This window comes from Rhinolophus ferrumequinum, chromosome 21, assembly GCF_004115265.2.
Source record: "Rhinolophus ferrumequinum isolate MPI-CBG mRhiFer1 chromosome 21, mRhiFer1_v1.p, whole genome shotgun sequence".
NCBI lineage: Eukaryota > Metazoa > Chordata > Mammalia > Chiroptera > Rhinolophidae > Rhinolophus > Rhinolophus ferrumequinum.
Window position 1 is genome coordinate 45,018,895 of NC_046304.1, and position 25,064 is coordinate 45,043,958.

General features: G+C 48.6%; 1 protein-coding gene across 3 annotated transcripts in view; it reads right to left on the bottom strand.

The window, feature by feature from the left end:
• Positions 1–25,064, bottom strand: part of RGS9 (regulator of G protein signaling 9) — a 63,180-nt gene that overhangs the window by 32,547 nt on the left and 5,569 nt on the right. For 2 of the 3 annotated variants that reach the window (XM_033091305.1, XM_033091304.1), the window contains exons 2-9: positions 19,317–19,413; positions 15,668–15,718; positions 13,595–13,701; positions 13,342–13,393; positions 13,026–13,084; positions 12,162–12,238; positions 8,697–8,778; positions 1,616–1,687 (exon numbers count right to left, since the gene is read on the bottom strand). In XM_033091305.1, the coding sequence (XP_032947196.1) occupies positions 1,616–1,687; positions 8,697–8,778; positions 12,162–12,238; positions 13,026–13,084; positions 13,342–13,393; positions 13,595–13,701; positions 15,668–15,718; positions 19,317–19,413 (597 nt within the window). The remainder of the gene's footprint in view (positions 1–1,615; positions 1,688–8,696; positions 8,779–12,161; positions 12,239–13,025; positions 13,085–13,341; positions 13,394–13,594; positions 13,702–15,667; positions 15,719–19,316; positions 19,414–25,064) is intronic. The other variant, XM_033091307.1, reaches the window with a different exon arrangement.

Below are 25,064 nucleotides of genomic sequence, written 5' to 3' on the forward strand. Positions count from 1 at the left end.
AGTGCCGGCAGGAGAAAGAGAGCTGGTGGAAGAGAGAGAGAAACAGAGAAGATGATGGTAAACAAAAGATGAACATCAGCACGGTGGACACAGTCCTCCATCTCACATGCTCTGACTCTGAGCTGACAGAATTGCCAACATCTATCTGGCAAGAAATGCGTTTTGAAAGCCAGAAGGCCCTCTCTTCCCCTAGCCTGACGGTGATGTGCTTTCCACCTCTACCCTCCCCTACTCCAAACCAGAGAAGCTTCCAGAGCTGCCAGTTATCCATAACAAAAAGCAAATCTTCCAGCCTGGTTCAGTATTTGCCTTGATGATTCTGTTTCCATGGAAACCAAGCCTCAGCAATTATCTGTCATCTGACAAGGAGAACATGGAAAAGGCAGGGGAAGGCTGGCAGTGCCATGCATGTATCAAAGGAAGGGTTGCTTTGAGTTGTGGACAAGGGACTTAGCAACGCCCCTCAGGTGACACCCCCTAGGAACTGAGTCTCTCTCCACAAAGGACTGCGTCCCTAAGCCTGGGCATCTGTCTCACTCACTGGTGGGGGGGACCCACAGCCATCTTGAGTGTGGGTCCCAGAGGACAAAAGTGTCCATGTCACAGAGCTGCCGCACTGCCACCTTTTTCCTGCTCCTTTCTTTCCCCATCGACTTCCTTTTTCCTCTTTTCCTAGTTCATCCCTTCCAGCTTCCACTCAGGCTTTAAGGCCCTGCCAAGGCTTACAGATGACACACTAAGCTAAAGAGGTCACTGACCCTTTCTTACCCAAAGGCAACGTTAGACAGAAAGCAAGGAAACTAAGACTAGTTTAAGTGGGGCTTAGACTGGTTTATGGGGATCAGTGGGTCTCAACTGGGGCAATTTTGTCCCACGAGGTACATGGGACAATGGCTGCAAACATTTTTGATTGTCAGGACTGTGAGGCGGGCAGGGAAAGGCACGATGTTACTGGCATCTAGTGGGCAGAGGACAGGGATGCAGCTAAACATCCTACAATGTGCAGGAAAGCTCCCCTCCCCCCAGAGAATTCCCTGGCCCAGAACAATCGTGTCATGGTCGAGAAACCCTAGCCTGCGTGCTCACGGTTCCAACAGCTTCTGAACTGCGTTTCCTTAAATCGGAAACCATCCCAGGAAATTGGCCATCCATCATAAACGGTGGCATATGAAGAGGAAGGGTTCTTTTAAAACAAAAAGCATAGGAGAATCTTTGCAAAGATCCCACCCCACAGAGATGCCAAAAGAAAGTGTAACATTCCAGGTCCTATCATGTGGATAAAGGTTTAAACCCAAAGTGCAGTCAAGGGTTTCAAGCCTGGGGCCTATAGTCTTCAGGGAGTCAGGGAACTGGCTGAAATTGTATGCAAAATATCGGTCTGTGCATCTTTGGGCAGAACGCTTTCATAACTTTCATCAAATTTGCAAAAGGAAAGAGTGATTCGTGGCTTTGTCCCTGACACCCATATCACAGAGCCCCCGCCGTCCTCTCTCTGGCAGCCTCAAAGGGGAGCTACCATTGCACCAACAGACACGAACATATACTAGACATGTAACATCTTCCCAGCCTAAGAACCTGACCTAGGCCCTGCCCAAAGTAGGCAGCAGAGACCTACCTGGTTTACCTGAACTTCATTCGGATTGGTCACTCGGTCCAGGCCATAGTCCAGCACGTTGTTCATTCCTGGCTGAATAGAACAAAAATAACATAAGGACCACTACGGGGAGAGTCTCCAGTTCCTAAGTAACTGTGGGTCATAGCCACGCTGCCAACTGCGAGACTGAGTTGAGAAGGGCTTGTGGCCTAGCCCACGGGGAGCTATGAGGGTGTGTAGGACCCTCTGAGTGGGCTGGAGAGCTTCACGGGACTGTTCTACCATAGCCTCCCCAGAACCTAACACAGTGGAATGGATGCATGCATGCATTGAAGGATGGATCTGTATGTGGCTGGGTGGATGGGTGGATGCATGGTTGGATGGATGGATGGATGGCTGGCTGGATAAATAACACTCAAATTCAATGAGAATTCACTCCGATTAGTATATGGGACTCCCAACTCCTCCCACGGCGCTCCTTCTTCAACCTACAGTACAGTGATTTGGAGAGTCCAGGCTCCTCTGGGTTTCAACCCTAGTTCTGCCACTTCCTAGCTATGAGACAGATCTTGGAAGCAGCTGCTTCTCTCTGCATGTGGTAGCCCTTCTGGGAAATGGAGACGATCTCTCCTACCTGTCAAGTTCTTGTGAGAATTTCACAAGATGGAGTGTGAAGCTCTCAACAGAGGGTAGCTATTATTGAGCAAGGGACTGCATTCATCCTATGCTCATGTTTGTAAATAAAGGCCCAGCCCAAAGCTGGGTTTTAATCTGTGTCAGTTCTCTTCTCCATCATGCCACCCCTCTCCAGCCAATCTTGCTTGGTCTCTCTCAGTTCCTTCAGGCCAACAATTCGGGTCTTGTACTTCCCTCTGGTTTGGTTCCAGGCACCCACCAAGTTCTCCTGTGATTAACTAGGCTGATGACATTGAAGCGGAGGCAAGAAGCAACTGGGCTTTCTTCCCATCAGATTCCTTGTCCTCACCAATGGGATCAGCCACATTTTTAGCTCAGAAGTATGGTTGCCAAATAAAATATAAAATGCCTAGTTCAGTTTGACTTTCAGATAAACAGCAAATATTTTGATATATAATTTTACATAAAAGTGTGTTCCATATGTTTTTAGGAGAAATATGTAAGTGTCAAAATACTGGGACATAAATCATTTGCTGTTTATTCGAAATTCAAATTTAACTGGGCATTCTATATGTTATTTGCTACTTCTGGCAACTTAGCAGGCTACCATGGGCATACAGCCTAGGCAAGGAAGAACAAACAAGAAAGAAACAGAAAATGGGTTGGGAGAAGGACAAGGAAAGGGAGTGGCTGTCCTCACCCTAGTTGTTACAGGTGGACCTCAGTCAGCAAATACTTATCAGCACTTACGATGGCTGACGTTGTGCTCGGCCCTGGGGAGCCCGTGGTGAATGTGACAGAGACCCCTGCCTTGAGACCTTCCCAGCAGGTCTTATGGGGGAGACAGCCACTCAGCAATGAATCACATAAATGACAAATTACAATGGTGACAAGCGCTGTGAAGGGACAGTATAGAAGCCCAAGCCAGCCCTCAATGGGCTGTAACCCAGCAATGGGGCGGGAGGGCGGGAAGGGTGTTCATCAGAATCAGTGCCTTTGCCTGCAGTGGGTCCTGGGGGTGTGGCCCCTCCATCAGGTACCAAGAAAACCCCCAGCTTAACTAAAGACAGACTTCACACACACACACTCTCTCTCTCTCACACGTACAACGTTCATATCTCACACACGTACATTCACTCACAGTCACATTTACACACCCACACACAGTCTCACACACTCACACTCAGACACACTCACATGCACACAACCTCACACTTACTTAACTCTTCACACTTTCACACTCACACAGGCATGCACTCACTCTCACAATGACACATGCTCACACACTGACACACACCACACATGCATGCACTCTCACATATCTGCATGCACACGCTGACACACACACCCGGCCCAGGCCCATGGTGCCCCTACAACCACTGGCTGGCTGCTCTTCCACAGGCACTCACTGCCTCAGAAGCGTCAGCAGGTCATCCCCTTGAGTCCTGAATTAGTTCTCCAGCCCTGTCCTTTGAACTTGACCCATGCTTTGATATAAAATCAGCTGCCCCGGTACTCAATGGGGTACCCGCGTAACTGTGATCAGCACAGGGCTGCCCTCAGCTGCCCAGACCACATGGCCTTGGACTCTTGGAGCGGTAGCCACCCACTGGGCTCTATTATTCTGCCAACCTGTCCAGTGCCAGGCCCCCCGGCTTCCCTCAGCTCTACAGAAGGGCCAGGCACTCTCTGGCTGCCCCACCGCCCAGACTCCTGCCATCTCCGTAAGTCTGAGCTGTTCCTACGGAGACTTCAAAACTCTCTAGCGGGTGCCTTTCTGCTCCTGCTGGTTTGGGAAATTCCTAGACCCCATTCATTCATTCATGCATGCATTCATTCATTCATCGGGTAATGTAAAGCCTTTGTTCCCCAAGATAGTCACTTGAGCCTCTGCTGACGCAGTTTCTAGCACGCAAGAAGATGCTTGAATGGAGATAACCCAGAGCTGACTGTCAGTGCACCGGAAACAATGGCAGCCAGCGTCCCTGCTGTGAGCTGCCAGCAGATCAGGGGACATGCAGACACATTCAGCCCCGGTGCCATGCACAGGAAGCCCTCCAGCGACAGCCAAGCCTCCCCTGCACCCAGCGGAAGTGTGGATACCAGGCTGTGACAGCATCCCTTGGGCATCAGCCAAAGAGGCAGTTTGTTACATTTTTCATAATTCGGGTGAGAAAAGGATCTGTGTACCCCCAACATCTGGTCCCCGAGGAGGCGACATTCCCAGAATCTGCATTCCAGAGAAGGGCCAGGGTGGGAGCCGATGTACACTCCTTGGTGACACCTCCCCACGTCCTCCTGTCCCTTCCCTTGTCCTCCTCTCCTTCTCTCATCAGCACTCCCTTCCCTGCAGTATCCGTTCAGACCCTTTAGGTGCGTGGGATAGAAAACAAACAGTAACATACCAAATAATTTTATAAGCAAAATAAAACGGGGGAAAGAGATAGAGATGAGCCTGAAACAGGGAGATGAGTTTAGACTGAAAGGTTAGAGAAGTCGGCCGAAGCAGAGCTCGGCTTGAAGGTCACTTTCATGGAGAGGTGTTCCCAGACCCCCGATCTGGCCTGGGATCCCTGCCTCTCACAGCTGTCCTGGCATTCTGCACAGTACACATTTATTTGTGTGACACTTTGAGTCTTTGTGTCCCCAGCCGACTGTAAGCTCCTTGAGGGACAGGCCATGCCTATCTTGGCTCATCATTCAAATAGACCCCTTGCCTTGTAAGTATCTGGCATAAACGGGTATTCACCAAATAGATGTTGATTTTTTTTTTTTTAATTTGGATCAGAGCATATGGAATTTTCCAAACTGTTTTTATAACATTAAATATTGGGCCATTGTCCTAGGTCAATAAATGGCCTTTGAAAATATCATTTTCATAGCTTCACACTGTTCCATCTGGTGGCTTTACCTGAATTTATTTCATCACTCTCTGTCGTTGGACATTTAGCCCATCTCAACAGGAAATGGAGGGCAGAAATCTCCTTTTCTGGTGAGTGTCTGCATTTGTGGTTGAAACAACGGCCATTTCGCTTGATATTCAGACAAGTGACTGCTTGATTAGAGTACAAACCACTGTCCCTGGGTCATATCCTCCCTATGTCCGTGGTCAGTACGTCAGTGGATGGTATCCTCGGAGACACAAAGTCACAAATGGTGCAGCAAAGATGCACAAAAGGCCACAAAATGAGTTTTATAAAGGAACCGTTTCTCCCTCTGCTCATTTTCAAAATGAACTGTTATTTGCATTGTGCCCAGGTCTGTACTTTGTTCCATTTGGGTAAAAAATGAGAGAGGAACATTGTTTTCCTTCATTACAGGTTGCTGAGTGAGGGGTGGCATTTGGGCTCAGGATGGGGAAGGGGATCGAACGCCTCAGCCAGCCACGTCTAATCTTGGCCTCCAGCCGTGATGATAGCCCCAATGCAACATCCGGCACAATATTCCTCCCCCCTCCCTGAATCACCCCCGCTGTGCCCCCTCAGCAGTGGGGCTTATGTCTAGGAGAGTGCTGCTCATCTGTTACGGCAATTTGGATTTTGAGCTCCTTGAGCTGAGAGAGGGGACCTCATGTGGGGGCACCTTCCACAGCAGCAGCATGTCAGACAGACGTGGATTCACATCCAGTGCTGTGCAAGCTACTGAACCTCTCTGAGCCTTGAGCTCCCCTTCGGAACAATGGGGACAAGGCTACCCCCACTTCACAGCCTCGTCCTCAGGTGAAGGGGACCATCCATGCCAAGAGCTTATCATGGGCACGCAGTGGGCGCTCAGCGACCTTTAGCTGTCACTTTATGCCAGCACCTAACTGCTCAGCTGGCACAGACTCAGGGCCTCATGAAGGGCTCACGGATTGATGAACAGAGCAGTGAACAGGAAAATGAATCGACTCGGTACCTGCAGGTTGCGTCCTCCCCACCACAGTGGGTCACAGTCAGTCCACATACTGGCTGCTTGACACTCCACGGGGCCAAATGCTTTGTTTGCCTGGCTGGCTTCTTTTCCCACTGAACTGACAGTTTGTTTGGGTCTCTGGGAGACAGTCTGACAGTCCCTAAGCTCCTGAGCTTCCCGGGCTTGCTCAATTTCCAGGCTGAGACAGACTTCAAACAGGACGCTCTTCACACAGAGCATGTCTCTAACCCCAAGGCTCTCGGGCCATCAAGAGGCTGAGAGTGTTTTAAAAAAGGGGGGGAGAGTAGGACCCAGAGGCGCTCCAGCCTCATCTTTGACTACTGGTCTGGGTCTGACCTCAGAGGGCAGCAGTAGGAGCGACTGAATGTGAAGAGCAGTTTTGTGTCCAAGTTTTACGACTTCTGAGCACATCAAAGCCTCATTCTGAACTTGGCTCCCCCGAGCTATCAAAGAGAGACCAGGCACCTTTGAACCCTGGCAGCATGTTTGTTAGAGCAGCAGTGACTCATGCAATACTCTGAAGACCAAGGAGGTTACAAAAAGGTCTTCAGTGCACTGAGACATCATGTGACATTGTCGTGGGAGGCAAAAGAGTATAGAGACTCCGAGGGAAAGGCCGTGCAGTCTGGGTTCACTGGCTGTGCAGCTGTGGTCTGTTAGCAACACCCCCGAGCCTCAGCTTCCTCATCGGCAAAATGAGACTAACAATATCACCTCCCACACAGGACGGCAATGATGAAATAAGATGGTGAATGCAAAATGATGCCTAAGGCAGGGCCCGGCACACTGAAAGGTCTCCATTCAGGTCTGCGGTGATGGTGATGGTGATGGTGATGGTGACGACGGTGAAAACGACAATGGTGGTGATGGCGGTGATGGAGGTGGAAAAGCGGGGGCAATGTGGGAGGCCGTGGAGGCAGGGGAGGAGACGGCAGAAGTAGTAATCTTAGAGACACGCTGTCAGATTTAGGTAGTCCTGAATCATACTGGGAAGAGCCACTCAGTCATTTGCCTGGTGTGGGGGCTGAACAGTTACCCCAGGAGAACTGGGGAGAACTCAGATGATCTGTTTCTCATTCTGTTCCCTACAGGCCTCCTGGGTTCAGGGACAGAGGGGAGGAGAGGGACCCAGGGCAGATCATGTACACAGCCAGTCTATGCCGCTTTGCGAGGGATGCAGTCACATTGGCATTTCCACACCACAGAATCCCTGCATGCAGTATGGAAGCCATTCTCCACTCTGCGAGGAGCAGGATCCCCTCGGTCATGGGTGTCACTGGCCACCAGGGCATTTTATGGGCCACTTGCCCGTCCCTCACCAAGGCTCCCTCTCTAGGAACAGATGACCGAATGCAGGCTAAACAATACACGATTCCCTTCTCATACAAAGATCTCACTCCTGGGCTGCCAACAGGGAGGCGTGTGCTTGCCGCTGTTTCTCCAGAACCCTGGCTCAGTCATCCACTCTTCCACCCAGGCCCCAGTGTCGGGCACCGGCTAACTAGTTTATCTAGAGGAGGAGCCCTGAAACAAAGCAAAACCAAACAAGCTTCTTGGGGATCAACCCCAGGATCTTAACCTCAGCCACAAGGCACCCAAACCAGTGGCCCTAAGATGGAACACCTTATGGGATATTTGTTTTGAGTGTAGAAAGAAAAGAAGCAAAATGGCCAAAATCTAATGGGCTCAGCGTTCAAAACTCCAGACGTTTTGGCACCATGACTGACCCAGTTTGCTTTTTGATTCTGAGAATTGGGTTACTTGCCAACCAAGAAAACTAAGGGAGGAAGAGGAAGAACATTTGTTTTGAACTCGTCACTTTTCAGAATCCCTTTCACATCTTTCACCTCCCATGATCCATACGCAGCACGTGGGTCGGACAGGAGTAAATTGAGGCAGCAGAGTTAACTCCAGTGGGTGAGAGTTTCATCCTGTTTCTCTGTGCTGGGGACTGAGGCGACCACTTTCCAGAGATGAGATTTGACAAGTTACATCATTAATGTCTAGCTTGTCTGTCTGAGCTACTTAAAGTCCCACAGCCAGAGATGTAATGTGCCCTAAGCAATAAAGCTTAGCACACATTTACTCCTCTCACGCCTCCCCCGCCCCCATCTCAGCCTCTAGGGACTGAATCCAGAAGAGGAGAAGGGAGAGCCAGAGACATAAGGCATAGCTTTGGATATGCAGAGTGTCAGTTCTCTACAACATTTCATTTTTCTGCTTTGGAGGCTATGTTCTAGTTTTTTTCTTCTTTTTCCAAGCTATCCTGACCAAAAAAAAAAAAAAAAAACACACACACACAAAAGTCATAGCCCTCTTAAAAGACAAACTCATTCAGGTCCCTGGCTTAGGTCATTTCACCTGGTCCTAACACTAGCAGATGGGCCACGAGCAGAGCCCATCCAGGCGGTGCATTTCCTCTTCCAGCCAAAAGGCCCTAGATGCAGTTCCAGCCCCAGAGGGAGCTGAGCCAGCAAAAGGGATGCTGAGGACAGGGTCGGGGTGGGGAGGCACAGAAGAGATGGGTGAAACCAGGAGGGAGAATACTCACAGGGCATCGGTGGACCAGCCAATACGCTTTCTCTTGGCAATCCAGTGCATACCTGTCTGCTTTATTCCTTTCCTTTCCAGTCCTGAAAAGCCAGAAGCCATGGTTAAGGCCCGTGAGATGCTGTATCTTTCTGCTCAGTCATAGACCCGATTCCTCATGACCCGATCTGCCTGACTGATCTGTGTTTGCCGTAATAATAATGACAATAGCAAACACTCATATGACACTTGTGTGCTAGGCACCCTGCTAAATGCTTTCATGTGTTATTAACTCATTTAATCCTCCCAGTGACCTTTTCTCACTTCACAGTTCAGGGAACTGAATCAAAAAGAGGTCAAATGCCCTGCCCCGGGTCACACTGTCAGCACACAGCAGGAATAGGACTTGAACCGGGGGTCTGGCCCCAAACGGAGTCCCCTCTGCCTGAGAGCCCTGGACTGGGGTGCGGTCATACCCATGACTAGCCCTGGAAGCAAATCAACCCCACCAACTTCACCACTGGGGTGAGCATAGATGACATTCGAGGCTGACATGTGACCGACCACCTGCCTTCTTAATGTTTGCTGCTTTGGTAAACCACATAATCAACATCTGGACAAGCAGCCAGCAAGCAATCCCAGAGCATGTGATGGGGCAAATGCTGGCCTCGGGGAATCCTCATTTCTCCCTACCTGTCAGTTCCACTCTGTCACTTTAAAGAGTTGGTGACAAGTCAGGGTTTTTTCTGAGCCCAGCTTATTGCCGTAAAAGGTTATTTATTATCTTTCAGTCTCCCGCTTTCCCATTTTGGATAGAAAATGATGTTTTCTTCCTATAGGAGCCCGGCAACCTTAATTATTATGCATGGGCGCCACTCAGCACCATTTCCACGGTGACCTGAGCTCACATTCGGTAATGCTTGTTTTCCTAGGCAACGTGGGATGACGCACATGCCCTCTACAAGACAGCAGATTTATTTGCCAGCTAATGTATTGTGAATAACACAACAACATCCAGAGAACCAGATGGGTGCAGAGCCATTCCAGTGGGGTGTTTTGCCAACCACCTCGGGAAATTAAATATAAACACTGTCATTACAACTTCCCCTTGCCAACCTAACTTGATTTTCTACCAGGTTAACTACCCCCTGTCCTCAGGAGCCTGAGGCACTGTGGAGTTTCCATAACGCTGGACAGCCCTGTAAATAGGGTAAATCACTAATTTATTCCAGTCGTCCTTTCTGGCTTTGCTCTTCCGCTCTCCTCTGATAGATGTTATTGGAGGACAGTCATGATGCATGGAATCACGGGCGTCAGGAAACAAGGAATTATTTTAGTTTGTCATATTACGATTTTTTTAAATAGTACCATCACTCCATCAATCAGTTATTCATTCATTCATGCATGCATTCATGCATTCATGCTTTCATATATTCATGTGTTTATCTCCCACGGTGTTCCAAGCGCCAGGAGTATACTAGTGAACCAAACTGACTGCTATGGACTGAATATTTGTATGTCCCCAAAATTCATATGGCGAAGCCCTAATCCCCAATGTGATGGTCTCTGGAGATCTCGAGCCTTTAAGAGGAAATTAGGGTTTAGAGGTAATTAGATGAGGTCATGAGAGTGGGACCCTTATAATGGGATCAGTGCCCTAATAATAGGAGACACCAGAGAGCTTCTCTCTCTCCCCACCTTCTCCCTCATACCTCTCCCATACAGCCCCCATGTTGCTTTGTTTCAAACACACCCAGGTAGGACTACATGTCAGTGGTGAAAGGGCAGTGCCAGCTCTCTCAGTAATGTTCCTCTATCTGAATCGAAGGCCTAAGAACAATTTTTCCCTCATGTGAGGCAGTCAAGCCATTCTGCCATTAGAATTTTTGTTTTTTGCGGGACCTGCACTCCTGCACCTATTGTGACGGTTAATTGTATGTGTCAACCTGAGTGGGCCTCAGGGTGCCCAGAGATTCGGTCAGACATTGTTCTGGGTGCGTCTTGAGGGTGTTTTTGGAGAAGAGTGTTTTCAGGCCTCAATAGAACAAAAAGGCTGATCTTCCTGCAAATAAGAGGGGATGCCTCCTGCCTGACTGCTTTGAGCTGGGACACCAGTCTTTTCCCACCTTCAGACCCCAACTAAATCATCAGCTCTCCCTGGGTCTCAGGCCTGCCAGCTTTCAGGCTGGAACTTACTCCACCGGCTCTCCTAGGTTTCCAGCTTGTCAACTACAGATCTTGGGACCTCTCATCCATCATAACTGTGTGAACTAATTCCTTATCATATATATAAGGAATACACACACACTCTTGGTTCTTTCTCTTGGAGAACCCTGACTAATCCACCACTACTCCGGTCCCAAGGCTGCTTCATGAGCATGGGGTCTCCACCACGTAGCCCCGCCACGCTCCAGCAGGCTTAGACCTGCCGGGACCTGGACCTGTCGAAGTGAGTAAGGCTGGGCCAGCTGCACTTATCCATTTTGGTGATCACTGGTATTGGTCCCCAGATATTCCTAACTCTCGTACATCTCAGCCACATGGTAATACTGTACATCCCCACCCCTCCTCCTTTGAAGTTATGTATATGGCCTGCTTTGGCTAATGAATTGTGAACAGAAGTGACACGTACCACTTGTGACCCATACAGCCTCTCTTCTCTCCCCCACTGCTCTAGAAACAGGCAAAGTCCAGATGGTGCTGCCCCTTCAGCAAGGGTCCCCGAGCACAAAGCCTGTCAGAGCCCCAGCAGACCCACAGTGGCTATGTAACAGAAGCAAGATGTGAACACTGGTGTTTCATGCCCCTGAGACATGGGGCTATTTGTTACGCTAGCCTAACTTATCCTGACAGATACATTCTCTCCAACATTTACATCTGGCTCTTAAAGACAAGGCAGAGCCTGCAAGGGGGATGTTGGCTCCAGTTCTGAGGTGGACAGCAGGCAAATGAGAGCAGCATGGGTGATGACAACATGTGAATGTGGTTATATCCCTCCCCTGCTTAAAATCTTTCTATGCCTCTCACGCCCCCATCATGGCCCTTAGCACAAAGTGCTCTCACACTATGCAGCTCCAGCCTCACTTCCGACAGTCCCAGGCTCTGCGCTCTCCACTCCTGCTACAAAGAAATGCTTCAAGTGGGCTGACTCTGGTTCTGCCTGCTTAGAATATCATTCCTCCCATCTCACCTCTCCTCTCCATCCACCGTCATCATCCTTCGCCCAGGTACCTCCTATGCAGCCTCCAAGTTCAATGTCGCTTCTACAGTTCCTTTTGCAAACCCCTGCCTGTGGCTCTCATGTCACTGTAGCATCATGGCCTGTTTGCTCATCTGCCTGACCCACTAGACTATGTCTTTATGTTTCTTATGCCTGGTCCAGTGTTTGAGACAAAAATGCCCGACAAGAGTTTATTTTAATCAAAGGAATCAAAGAAGAAAGGGAGGGAGGAAGGTCAATCAGAGGACGAATGTCACCTTCACTCACCTGTACTGCTCTTTGGCCTGCATAATGACGAAGTCCCACTTGTAGTTAATTTTTTTGTTCAAGAAACTGTAATTTTCCTAGAAAAGGAAAACAAAATGAGAACATTGAGTGCCGTGGCATAAGCCATGCACAGTGAGCAGAAAGCCCTAAGTCGGTAAGGCCATGCTCCCGGTTCTGTGGCAACCAGACCATGCCAAAGAGCCTCCCGCCCCAGCTTTGCAAAGGCATTCATTGAAGGGGTAACACCAAATTCTCCAAAAGCTTCAACTTGGCTGGGATTTTTTTAAACTAAATGTATTGCAAATCTGATTAGGAAGAGGGGAATGGTGTGGGTAAGAATATGGAAACTCAATATTCAACAACAGAACATCACAAATCCACAAAGATAAGATCTACCATTGGTGTGATACTGGCTCCTCTAAAAATATGTATGTAAAGAATAAAATCACAGCCAGATTGTTGCCATCTGCCCAGAAATCTAGCCTTTTGGGTATTAGGCTATGTCCTTTGAGAAAGCTGACTCGTCTGGCCTAAAACAAAAGTCGATACTATTGTTTTCCCATCACAAACTCAAGTTCACATCTGTTAGCCACATAATATGCATTATCATACATATTAAGTCATGTTTTGGGACACCAGGGCTTAAATTATAGCAGGAAAAACTGAAGCTCAATGTGAGGAAGAATTTACTTCGGGGAGCTGCTTCTAAATATATGAATGTCTGATGGATGGATGATGGATGATGGATGGATGGATGGATGATGAGAATACATTTGAATGTAGTAATAAGAGGAACAGGGTAAAAAAACAGCTCAAGATTATATTCCACTCAACTATCACCTCTACTTCAAAGCATCTTTGTACCTTTTCGTATTCTTCTAAAATCCCTTTCTTCTTGATATTTCGCTTGGCTAGATAGATGGCTGGAGAAGAAAACAATGACATTTTCCATCATCATCATCATATTTTAAAATCGCATCTGCAGCCTCTCTGTGCCTGAGGCTGCTGTACTCAGCCTGGTAGAAAAACTCAGCAGACCCGCTCCCTTCCCTCAGGAACTCCCAATACAGATGTGAACTAACTTAAAGGTCATGATGACAGCAAGACAAATGTCACCAAAATGGAGGGAGTAAATAAGCAGCATGTTAAGCACTACCAAGAGCATGGGAGAGAGTTTTACCGTAATCTGTATCTTCAGCTGGCCACTGCTGGGTTGGCCAGAAATACGGCGTCTACAACAGAAACCAGGAAACCTCTGAGCTCCCAGCCATGTGGCTTAAGAGATAAAACTTCCTTAGCCTCCCCCCCGACAACACCACCACCACCACCATCTTTCCTAATATCCTGGTCTGTGAGGATATGAAGCCAAACAGCTATTTTTTTCAGATAAGATTAACCCCATATTCATACCCAAAGTCCAGGCCAAGACTCACCTGAAATCGGTAGAGGCTGCCGTCGGGTTTGAGGATGAGATTCTTGGGGTCTTGCAGGGGATAGATGTAGCCGTACTTGACAATGAAGTTGCCCAAGTTCTGTGCCTCTGGGGTGAAGCAATTGAAACATGGAAGTTAAGAGCACACGCTGAAGGCAGAAGCTCATTGCTTGGCCCCCGCACAGCACCCCGAATTCAAGGACAGGTGGCCCCATCCTAATAGCACTTCATCCAGGGAGTGAGGACAGTGGTTCCTGAACTTGGCTGTGGACAAGTATCAGCTGGGGAGCATACGAACAGGAGGATTCCCCAGGCAGACCCCCGGGAAGGACAACTCAGGAGGTTTGGAGGGGAACCAGTGAACCTGAATGCTAACAGGTGCCACAGGGGGTCCACTGCCGGCATTTAGGAATAACAGTTGGGGAAATCCTGGAGAAGCTTCTTCTAAGCCCTTAGGGTCTGAAGAAGTCCCCAGGAGTAGGGACTTTTTGACCAACAGACACGTGTTCAGTCCATAGGAAAGGGAGGCCATGTTTATTGTCAATTTCTCTCCCAAGCTCAACTCTGACTGCACCCCAGGTCCATTTACTCTGGCTCCTCCCCACCTCATTTTAATCCCTATCTCCCCTCCAGTTTGCTTGGAAACATAGTCTTGTTTCTGAATTTGCATCAATTAAAAGAAAACTGGGGCCGACCCGGTGGCTCAGGCGGTTAGAGCTCCGTGCTCCTAACTTCAAAGGCTGCCGATTTGATTCCCACATGGGCCAGTGGGCTCTCAACCACAAGGTTGCCAGTTCAAGTCCTTGAGTCCCGCAAGGGATGGTGGGCTCCGCCCCCTACAACTAAGATTGAACAGGGCACCTTGAGCTGAGCTGCTGCTGAGCTCCCGGATGGCTCAGTTGGTTGGAGTGCATCCTCTCAACTACAAGGTTGCTGGTTCGACTCCCGCAAGGGATGGTGGGCTGTGTCCCCTGCAACTAGCAACGGTAACTGGACCTGGAGCTGAGCTGCACCCTCACAACTAAGACTAAAAGGACAACAACTTGAAGGTGAACGGCACCCTCCACAACTAAGATTGAAAGGACAACAACTTGACCTGGAAAAAAAGTCCTGGAAGTACACACTGTTCCCCAATAAAGTCCTGTTCCCCTTCCCCAATAAAATCTTTAAAAAAAAAAAAAAAAGAAAAAAGAAAACTGTCCTGCTTCTTTCTTAGAGGCACCAATGAAAGCAGGTATCTTTGCACCATTAAGAGAGTCCTCCAGGCCCACCTGGCTCCAAGACCCAACCCACATGCCATCCCATAGCTCAGCCTTCAAGCCTCAGGAAGACTTTCTCCCCAACCCTCCCTCTTCATGTCTCACTCCTTCCATCACAGACCAGACCCTCGTGTTTTATTCCTGTTGTACCGACAGCTTCTTTTCTAGTGGGAAGTCTGCAACCCAGATTCTTTCAGCTCCTATCCTTCCTTCAAGGTGCTGTTAAACATCCTAGCTTGTATATGATTATTATACACACCGCCATGTTCAAACATCCCCTGGCTTCCTGTTGCCTAGCTCCCAGAAAAACTGTGGCATCTGCAAGTATGCCAGATATACTCCCATCCCTCCACCGCGCTCCATACCCAGCTGAAGTCATTTCTCCCAATTTCCTCTCGGTACCAACTTCATTTCTTGTCCATCCCATCTCGACACCATTAATCCTGCTGGTTTCCTCTTCTGGGAAGCCAGACCCTCCGAGCTCCTCTCCACAATCCACGAGCATCACTTGTTTCAAGACCAGGTGTGTGTATGCATCACCCTCTCCTAGAAGTATTTCTTGACTGACTCCTCTCCAATTCCCTGTTATTTACATGTTCTCTATATATTGTAGGAAACAATTTTGTCCCCCAACTATCACGCATTCACTTTTGATTCTGGTTGTTTTACACATGAGGGCCTTGTCTCTCCAATTAAAATGGCAGTTTCTCAGTGACACAGGCTAAGCCTCCATTTCATGTCTACCTTCCAGAGATTCTTTCATGAGGCTGCACACACAGTTGTCCTTGATAAATGAGAACCAGACATGCCCTCACCCAGACTGGAGATCCAAAGCCGCTGAATGATCCATTGTAGAACATCACTTCCTGAAAAACAGAAGTATTTGCCATCCTCAGAGCCACCCAACACATCCACTGACCTACATGCTGTTGCCCCACTGGCCTCCTCCCTGCTCAGCAGTGATCTCGTCCCTCTTCTGCTCAAAATTTTCAGGGACTCCCCTCGACCCCCACTCCCACCACCCCCCAAACCGCACGATGTTCAGGCCAAACCCTGCAGCCCATAATTCAGGGCTATCCGTGATCGGACTCCGGCCATATTTCCAGCTTAACCTCCCCTACACACCCTTAATCTTTGCCTCTCTTGTGGGACTTATTTTCTTACCTTAGAATAATTTGTGCATGGACTAGCATTCATCAAGTAGGAAGTAAACAGACTAAGTCTTACACTGAAAAGAAACAGACCCAAGGCATGCTGTCTGTGGAGCTCTAGATGGAGCCTGGACACGCAGGAGTAAATCAGAGCCAGGGATGGGAGGAGAACGGGGCGTGGACTAAGGATGCGGAGGCTGGTTCTCCTATGCCCTCAAGTCCCTGGGCGGAACTGCGTCTGAGAATTCCAGATTCAAACCTGGCCTTCCAGGTCATTGTGAAGGTACTTTCGTCAAAGCAGGAGGATGGCACTTATTTTAAGTAGGGCGATTTATAACTTTGTACAATGGAATGTGGGCTCCATTTGTACTGTTGCCCTGGAATCTGCAAGTCTCAGGGCTGGTCTGGGAACAATGCAGAGTGAAAACTGGTATGAGAAGAAGCAGGAGAGGCAAACAAGGATGAGATCGGAAGAGAACGTGCACCCCTCCCACCCACCCACTAAGGATTCAGATTTACCTACGGACCAAGGCGAGCCAAGTTCCAACAAGTCCAGGCCCCAGGGAAGCTGTGTGCCTCCTACTCAACCTGGACCGTCCAGCCCCATGAGCAGAACACACTCTTTGGAGGAGGAGGGCAGCAGTATCTCAGAAGACAGACAAGATGTCCTGGAACCAAGCGCTTCAGTTCAGGTGCCATCTTGCAAACGCCAATGACCTCACTTTCCAGCAACTTTCAGCCTGCTTTACCAAGGCCAAGCTGGGTCCCTGCCTACATGGGAACCAACCCACAGAACTCACCAAGAAGAAGGCCATTGCCTATGTCCTTGTGGCTGGACCGTTGCAAATGAGACTTCCCTCCTCAGAGGTGGCGTAGGGGCGTTTCCTCTGGTGCCCTTCCGTGGGGAAGGGTGGCTTATGACCCACTCACAGACTCTCTGGGCTTCATCACCTGCCCACAGCATGGCTGAGGATAGGCAAGCAACAATGCTGCCCTTCCTACCCACGCCCTGGGGCGATGTCCAGCCATTATCTCTGTCAATGCCCACCGTCATTGCTTTCACTGTTGCTTTTAGCTTTATTCACCCCCAGCTGGCTGTTCGAAAGCAAAATTCTTCATCTAAAATCCTACTTAAAATCCTAGGACTGGGTGTTTTAGACTTTCCACCCTCTGTCTCATCGAATGCTGTACAGTGGTGTGCAGACTGAGAGACCGAGGCAGACAGCAGACTGTTAGCGCTCTTCAAGGAGCCCAGGCTTTCTCATCCCACTTAACTGCTCCCTGAAAATAGATCGAATGAGATTACAGGGCCACTGGCATCTGCATCACATGGTCTGTGCTGACAGCACAGCGGGCTCCTACGTCAGCCACCTTCACCCCCAGAAGTCCTGGGTCACCCGCCATCCAAGGAGATGAATGGCAATTATCCAATTTGCTTTTATTAGTGCGAATGCTACAACTGCAAGACAAAGCTTTTCCTGTGTCCTATGCTGAAAACAGCTGGAATTCACCAGCAGGAGGAACAAAGGAAACCATGACAGGGTGGGCAAAACCAGGAACCAAAGAAGGACAGCAGCTCACGTACATTGACAGTGGACAAGAATTTAGATGCTGGAGTCACATAGTTGGGCTCAAATCCAAGCTCAGCCGTGGATGATTTTAGTGATATGGGGACAAGCTGCCATGCCTCTTTGCGTCTCCATGGCCACATCTGCAAAAACAGGATGGCCATATCTATCCCTAACTTTGCCGTGATTATAATTGTGCGGGAACTTGCAGGCTATCACCACCCTTGGAGCATCCAGTATGCTGACCGCATGCGTAGTACTATCTCATTTAATGCCTTCAATCCCTCTCTCAGATAGGGGTTACTATTTCTGCTTCTAAAATGAGAAAATTGAGACGAGGGCTACACAGCTAGAGAAAGGCATCCGAATGATTCAGTCCCAGGGAGCCTGACTCACTGTCCAGTGCTCTTTGCACAGTGATTGACCAGGACTGAGGTTCCCTCAGTCAATAAACTTTTAACCTCCACCCTGAGCCGAAGCTATGTTAAACACTGGGGTTATACCCAGAGGAGCAAGACGAGATTTCTCCTCGCGAGGGCTTGCTAATCTAGTGGAGAATGCGGGCCAGAATGAATGGCAGCCAGGAACAGAAAGGGGGCCAAGGCAGAGATGCCTTCAGGGAGAATAGCCACAGCTGCATCTTAAACCCTGGGGGACAGCAGAGGCACCCTGAGCTGTCTGTCCATGGAGCCCTGCTCTCTGGGCACCCGAGCTACTCTGGTTTCTAGCCTTTTCTTGGGGGAGCCACCCCGTCACATTCCAATCAATTCCTCTTTTGGACCAACTGGCTGGGAGTTGGTCTCCTGTTGCTTGCCCTCAAGGAACCCCGAGTGACACATGGCTGGCGGGGGCACTCCTTCTTCCAAGCGATCAGAAAGGGAAACGGGAGACCGTTAGCCAGCTTGCCTCTGCAAAGACTGAAGCACCTTGAGTGAAAAGTGAATAGGTCGTGGGAGGGGTAGAGAGTGAGGACTCCAAGGAGCTCAGCACAGGGGGGAGTCCCCAGCTTGGGCTTTGAAAAGCTGTGTGCTTCTGTAGGCAGTCTGCCTCAAAGGGAAACATACCCTTTACTGCAAACCTCAAACCATGAAACATGCAACACATGTAACAAAATGCGTTCTTATTTGGGGTCCAGCCCCTTCTGCCCACCCAGCTCCTCAAATGATGCTCTGGAGCCCCATATCCCACACCCAGAGACAGGAGACAATGGCGCCATCCCCACAAGGGAGCTAAGAAGGGTCTGAATATGAATCAGGAGGTAGGGGCTGGTAGAGCTTCGAAAGGCCAATTTTTTTCTGCCACGTAGTTTTGTTTTGTTTTTCTGCTACCTGATTTCATTAAAACAAAACAAGGCAAACAAACAAAAACAATGACAGTAAAAGTTTTTTAAGTGACCTCCTGGGAGGAATGGCTTCAAAAGCGACCTGTGGAGTCCTTTTCTCCTTCCTTTCTGACCCCTTAGAAGAAGCCTGTGGTCCAGCAATCAGCAAACTTATTCTGTTTGGGGCTAGAGAGTAAATAGTTTTGGTTTGGTGGGCCATGATATAGTCTCTACACAACTATTTAACTCTGCCACTGTAGTGTAAAAGCAGCCAAAGACAATACATCAATGCGGACGTGGATGTGTTCCAATAAAACTTTATTTACAAATATGGGCCACGGGCCTAATGTGGCCTGCGAGCTATAGCCTGCCACCCCCTGCTTATGGTAGTTCCAGGCCAAGAGTAAATCACAAGGTACATTACCTGTCATGGCATGAGGGACGCTGGTGACCAAGATCTTCTGGTTCTGCATTCTGACCCCTGTCTCTGGGTTCTGCATGTCCTTCACTAGCGCTTCAATCTGCAAGACAGAAGCGAAAAAGCTGGCTGAGCAGAACCATTTCCAAAGCTGAGTCAGGCTCTTTTTGCAGCACTGAGGCATCAAAAGACACAAAGATGAACACAAGGAGCTTGCAGCCTTGGTGGCACGGAGTAACCATAATGCAACCAGAACTACCCATGTGCTTCACAGACACAAACACCCTCCCTGAGTGTGAGAGCTCAGAGAGATTTATCCTGGCTTGGAGCTTCTGCAGAGGCTCTTAAGAGGAGGTGGGACTTAAGAAAAACGAATTTTGCTGGACAGAAAGTGAGAGGACAACACGAGCAAAGGCATAAGAGGAAGACAGTGCCCCTGGTGTGAGTGGGAGATGAAGCTGGAACGGCAGGTGGAGGCCAGATCAAAATGGGCCTCGAATGCCACTCCCAGGGTGTGGATTTTGTAGGAAAGTATAATGTTGCTTGCGTTTTGGAAACATGGTCCGTGACAGAGAGAAGAACACTAAAGTATAAAGAAGTTTGCCAAGATAGAGAAAAGCAGGGAGACCCGTTCAAAGCTATTGCAATAATCTGGGCAAACACATGATGGGGCTTCACCTTTGCCTCTTCTATCTATCCCTTGGTCTGTTCTCAGCAGAACAGCCAGAGTGAGTCTTTCTATTATTTTAGAACATGTCGCTCCTCTGTTCAAAACCCTGCAAGACCCATTCCACTCAGAGTCAGAGCAAAGTGCCCCTACTGGTCTCCATGGCTGGGACCTCTTCCTTCCTGAATCTTCTCCCACCACTCCCCATCTCCGATCCAACCACACTGGCCACCTTGCTTCTCCTGACCATGCCAAGCAGGTGCCCAGCCTCCTGCCCCAGGGCCTTTGCTCTGGCCATTCCCCTGTGCCTGGACCACTCTTCCCAAGAGATCTATGTATCTCACTCCCTCACCTCCTTCCTCTTGTAATAGTTTCAGGAGGCCCACCCTAACCATCCTACTTAGTGCTGCAACCTTGAACTCCACCTCTAGCATTCCTGATCCCCAACTCGCTTTTCCTACAGCGCTCCCCTTCTAATAGCCTAAATAATTCACTTATGTTTTATATTGCTTATTGTGCGTCTCCCTTGCTCCGAGAAAGTAAGCTCCTCAAGGGCAGGTCTTTTGTCTGTTGTTTGCTGCTCTATTCCAACTGCCTGGAACAGTACCTGGCACCCAGGTGGTACTCAATAAACAGCTGAGGCAGGAAGTAATAAACAAAAGAAGGCAGCAGCAGGAAAGATGATAAGAAAGTGTGGCTTTTAGAGCCCTAATTCTAATTCTAGTTGACTGGAATTGACTGTGTTTGCAAGTGATTGGTTCAGTCAGGGTAGCAAAGTTTATGAACATATGTGATCAGAGTTGCCAGTTGCCAAAATAGAAAAGGCAAAAGAAGGAGCACCTTCTGACAGCAAAAGCTTCTGCTTTGAAATGTTGTCTGGGAAAGGCTGCTGAGATATCCAGTGTCTGGCAGGTGACTGGAAATGTCTGTCTCAACTTCCAAAGACTTAAGGGTCAGAGATTATGAATTAGAGTCATGAATATCAGTGAGAAAGCTGAAGCCCAAGCGAATCCACGAGCTGTCCAAGGAAGGTGGAGCTGCAGGAAGACAGCCACAAGGACGGCCTTGATTGTCTTTGGAGTGTTTTTTAAATTTTTTATTAATAAAAAAATATTTTCCCACTTGAAAAAATTAAATGGAAGTAAAATCAACTGAAGGCTATCGTAAAACAAACTGGATGGGTTGGTACAATTTAAAGAAAAGACAGGCCAAGTGTTTCTCTCATCAATATCTGTGGTTGGCATTGACAAAGCCTCACATGCAAAGGTTTCAAGCTTCATGTTCCCTCAGGAAACCCCTCACTGATGGGGAAACAGTGCACTCCCCCACCCTACCCCTCACATGCTTGCAAATGGTCAGTCAGTTGTTCAAGCAACCAGGTAGTCCTGGTTGACTCTGGGAAACCAAAGAGAAGAAGATGTGGTCCCTGAGTGCAAGGAGCTCTCTGTCTAGTGCAAAGTTGTTACAGGATAACATGGGAAGTACCATGAGGAAGGTGAATCATGATATCATGAGAGCATGACAGTGCCAGGGGGGGGTCAGGATGGGTGGGAGGACCCCTGGGGTGAATGTTAAAAGGATGAATAGGAATTAGGCAGCGGAAAGGAAAACAAGGTGGTGGGCAAGGACCTTCAAGCGGCAGCAGGAACAGGAGAAAAGAACCTGAAGGAGCAAGTGGGAACAAAGACCTTTCTTGTCCTTCTCTGGCCGGCAGCCCTCTCCCAAGGTCAGCTGGACATATCCTCATGGAAGGTGGCACCTCAAAACCAACCTGTCCACATTCAAGCCACACCCCAAACTAAAACAGCTCACTGGTCCACCTGTTTCCCCTCGATTTAACTAACTTGGGTACATCATCATTATTCTCCTGCTATTTAATAAAATGACACTGTACAGCCCTTTACAGTTTACAAAGTCCTTTTACAGTTTGTGTGTGTTCGTGGCCCAAAGGAAAGGAACCCAAGGTTCTCGCAGCCTCAATAGGACTTCTTTTCTCTACTAACTGTAGGATTTCCTTTCTGAATCTCCTTCCTGTACCACAAAATGGGGGCATTTTATGCCCAACTAGTTGGTATGGTTTTGTAATCTCTCAGAATCTAAGTAATTGTATGAAAATGCTTTATAAGGACAGATGTGTTATATATGCAAAAAGATGTATACTTCATGAGGAGAGAGATGTTAGCAGTTATGGTTAGAATCACCAATATGAGTAGCATTTGTAGGATTAGTGCCTCTTGGAAACTGCACGTTGGGCTGTGTAATAAAAATCCTGCGCTACTAACCAGTCACATACAGGCATTTATTGAGCTCATATTAAGTACCCAGGACTGGGGTGGGGGGCACACAAAGGTGAATGACATACTCCCAGTCCTCGGAGAGTTGGGAAGACCTTTGTAGGAGCATAAAAAGTTAACTAAGATAAACACTAGGGACCTGGAGGCAGAAAAGGCTTAGTTCAATCCCCGCGCCAATGTGTAAGCGCGGTAAGTTTTAAATCTCAGTAGGACTGAGTTCTCTGTCAAATGGAGATTGCAGTAGCAGCCACATCAGCCGAGGGATGTTGTGAAGATTAAGTGACACTGGCCATTGAAAGCACTTAGTACCGTGCTGTGCACGAAGCAAGAATTTATCAGATGGCAATTGCAGACTGAATTACGCACCCGAAAAATGGGGAGGGGACCGCCTGGAATAAGAGCCAGGAAGAAGAGGATGGCTGCGATGATCAAAACACAGTGTGCATAGAAGGGAAGCAGGATTTTTCTAGACGGTAGGAAGGGGCTGCTCTCCAAGGTCGGGGGGCGGGGGGGTGGAGTGAAAAGGTCCTTCCATGCAAGAAATTGAAAAGATTGAAATTGGAGCCCTTGTGGTACGTAGCACGTTGATGGGAATGCAAAATGGCGCAGCTGCTATGGAAAACAGTATGGAGGGTCCTCCATAAATTAAATAGAATTCCCATGTGATCCAGCAATCCCACCTCTGGGTATTTGTCAAAAAGAATCGAAACCAGAATCTCGAAGAGATATTAGCAGTCCCATGCTCACTGCAGCACTGTTCTCCAGAGGCAAGAGGTGGCAACAACACAAATGTCCATTGACCGATAAATAGGTACAGAAAATGTGGCACACGCATACGGTGGGATGTTATTCAGCCTTTACAAAGAAGGAAGTCCTGCAATGTGCGACAAAATGCTTGTGCCTGGAGGACATCCTGCTCAGTGAAATACGTCAGGCACTCCAGGACTGCTTGATTCCACTTACGGGAGGTATCCAAAAGGGAAATTTCTAGAATCAAGGAGTAGAATGGTGATTGCCAGGGGTTGGAGGGAGGGGGCAATGGGGAGTTGCTCATCAACGGGCACGAAATTTCATTTCAGCAAGAGGATAGGTTCTGGAGATCTGCTATAGAAGGTAACACTATTGTTTGTACACTTAAAAAGGGTAGATTCTCATATTGAGCGTCCTTACCACAATTAAATAAAATCGGAGAGAGAGAGAGAGGGAGAAAGATTGATTCAGCTGCACTGGTGGGAAAGAATCCTGCACGGAAGCCCTGACTTGGGAAAATTCTTCCTGCCACCTCCCCCCTCGGCCAGACAGCTCCTGAAGCTGGAAGGCTCCCACCTTCCCGAGGTGGAAAGGAGTGTGGGACAAGGTCCTACATCAACGCTAAGGGCAGATTTCCTCTGTCAGTCTGTTGCTAAACTAGCATTTTCAGCTGAACCATCTTCTGGAGAAACAGCTGCGACCAGGTGCCTGGTCGAGGTCACTCCAGGCACAGCACCAGCTGCTCAGCCAGCAAGCAGGACCAGTGGGGGCCCAGGGGGCGCCCAGGGCTCCTTGTGCAAGACTGACTGCAGGCTTCATCTGCATGGACACTTCCTCGGCTCACAGAACTCTTCTGGAACAGAAACTATTCATTTCGGCTCCATTCGGAGCGGCAGTCGTTGGCCTTCTGCAATGTCCAGGCCTGGCGGCGTCTCGGGCCACTGGGTCAGCGAGGGGAGCAAAGAAATGGGATTGGGGACCAGGGGACAGAGGAGCCTCGGGCTGCAGGAGTCACGCTGTCCAGGGTTCTCAACTCACTGCGAGCTATTGATTGATATGCTACTCCAGGAAGTGCCTGCTTTTCAGATGTGAGGGCCCAGGCCTCCCCTTTCCCACATTACCTGCCAGATGAAACCCGACATTTATTCAGAAATAATTTTCAGATGAAACAGCAGCGTTTCATGGAAACAGAGGGTCCCGGTATTGGAGGCGAAATAAAAACCTACCTTCCAAGTTAAGAAACCTGAGTTTCTCTGATAGAAAGAAGATTTGATCCCTTCTCTTCAGGTTAAAAAAAAAAAAGTACATATATATATATAGTTATAAAGAATTTGAAAATAACCTTCAGAGGAGGAATAATTAGAGTTATTTTAAAAGCACAATGGAGGGGTGTCAGATCCCTTTCTAGCAGGTGTGTTACCCTTTCAAGAAAGGAAGGGCTGGTGGGAGGAGGGAACATCACATGGATCTCCTCACATGGATAACATTTTGAGGGAGTTCTGCCCGTTGGGATTCCGATCAATTTTCCTCAGAACTTTCCTCATATAAATTCCTCAGAGGGGTCTCCCCAATCGCCCAACAAGGAAACAATAAAATTCTGGCTGTGGCAGTGTCTCGAGGGATTCTGTCAGGAGCTGAATTATGTCCTCTCCAAATTCCTATGTTGAAGTCCTAACCCCCTGGACCTCAGAATGTGACTGTTTGGCGATAGTGTCTTAAAGAGGTCATGAATTTAAAATGAGGTCATCGGGGTGGACCCTAATCCAATATGACTGGTGTCCCTTTAAGAAGAGGAAGTGAGGCTACAGACACACAGAGGGAGGACCACAGGAGGACACAGGGAGAAAGCAGCCATCTGCAAGCCCAGAGGAGAGGCCACAGGTAAAACCAACCCTGCCATCACCATCATCTCAAACTTTCCAGCCCCCAGAAGTGGGAGCAAATGACTTTCTGTCGTTTACGCCACCCAGTCTGTGGCACTTGGTCATGGCAGCCCGAGCAAACTCACACACACTTGGTTGCTATCTCGCCTCCCTCAGAAAA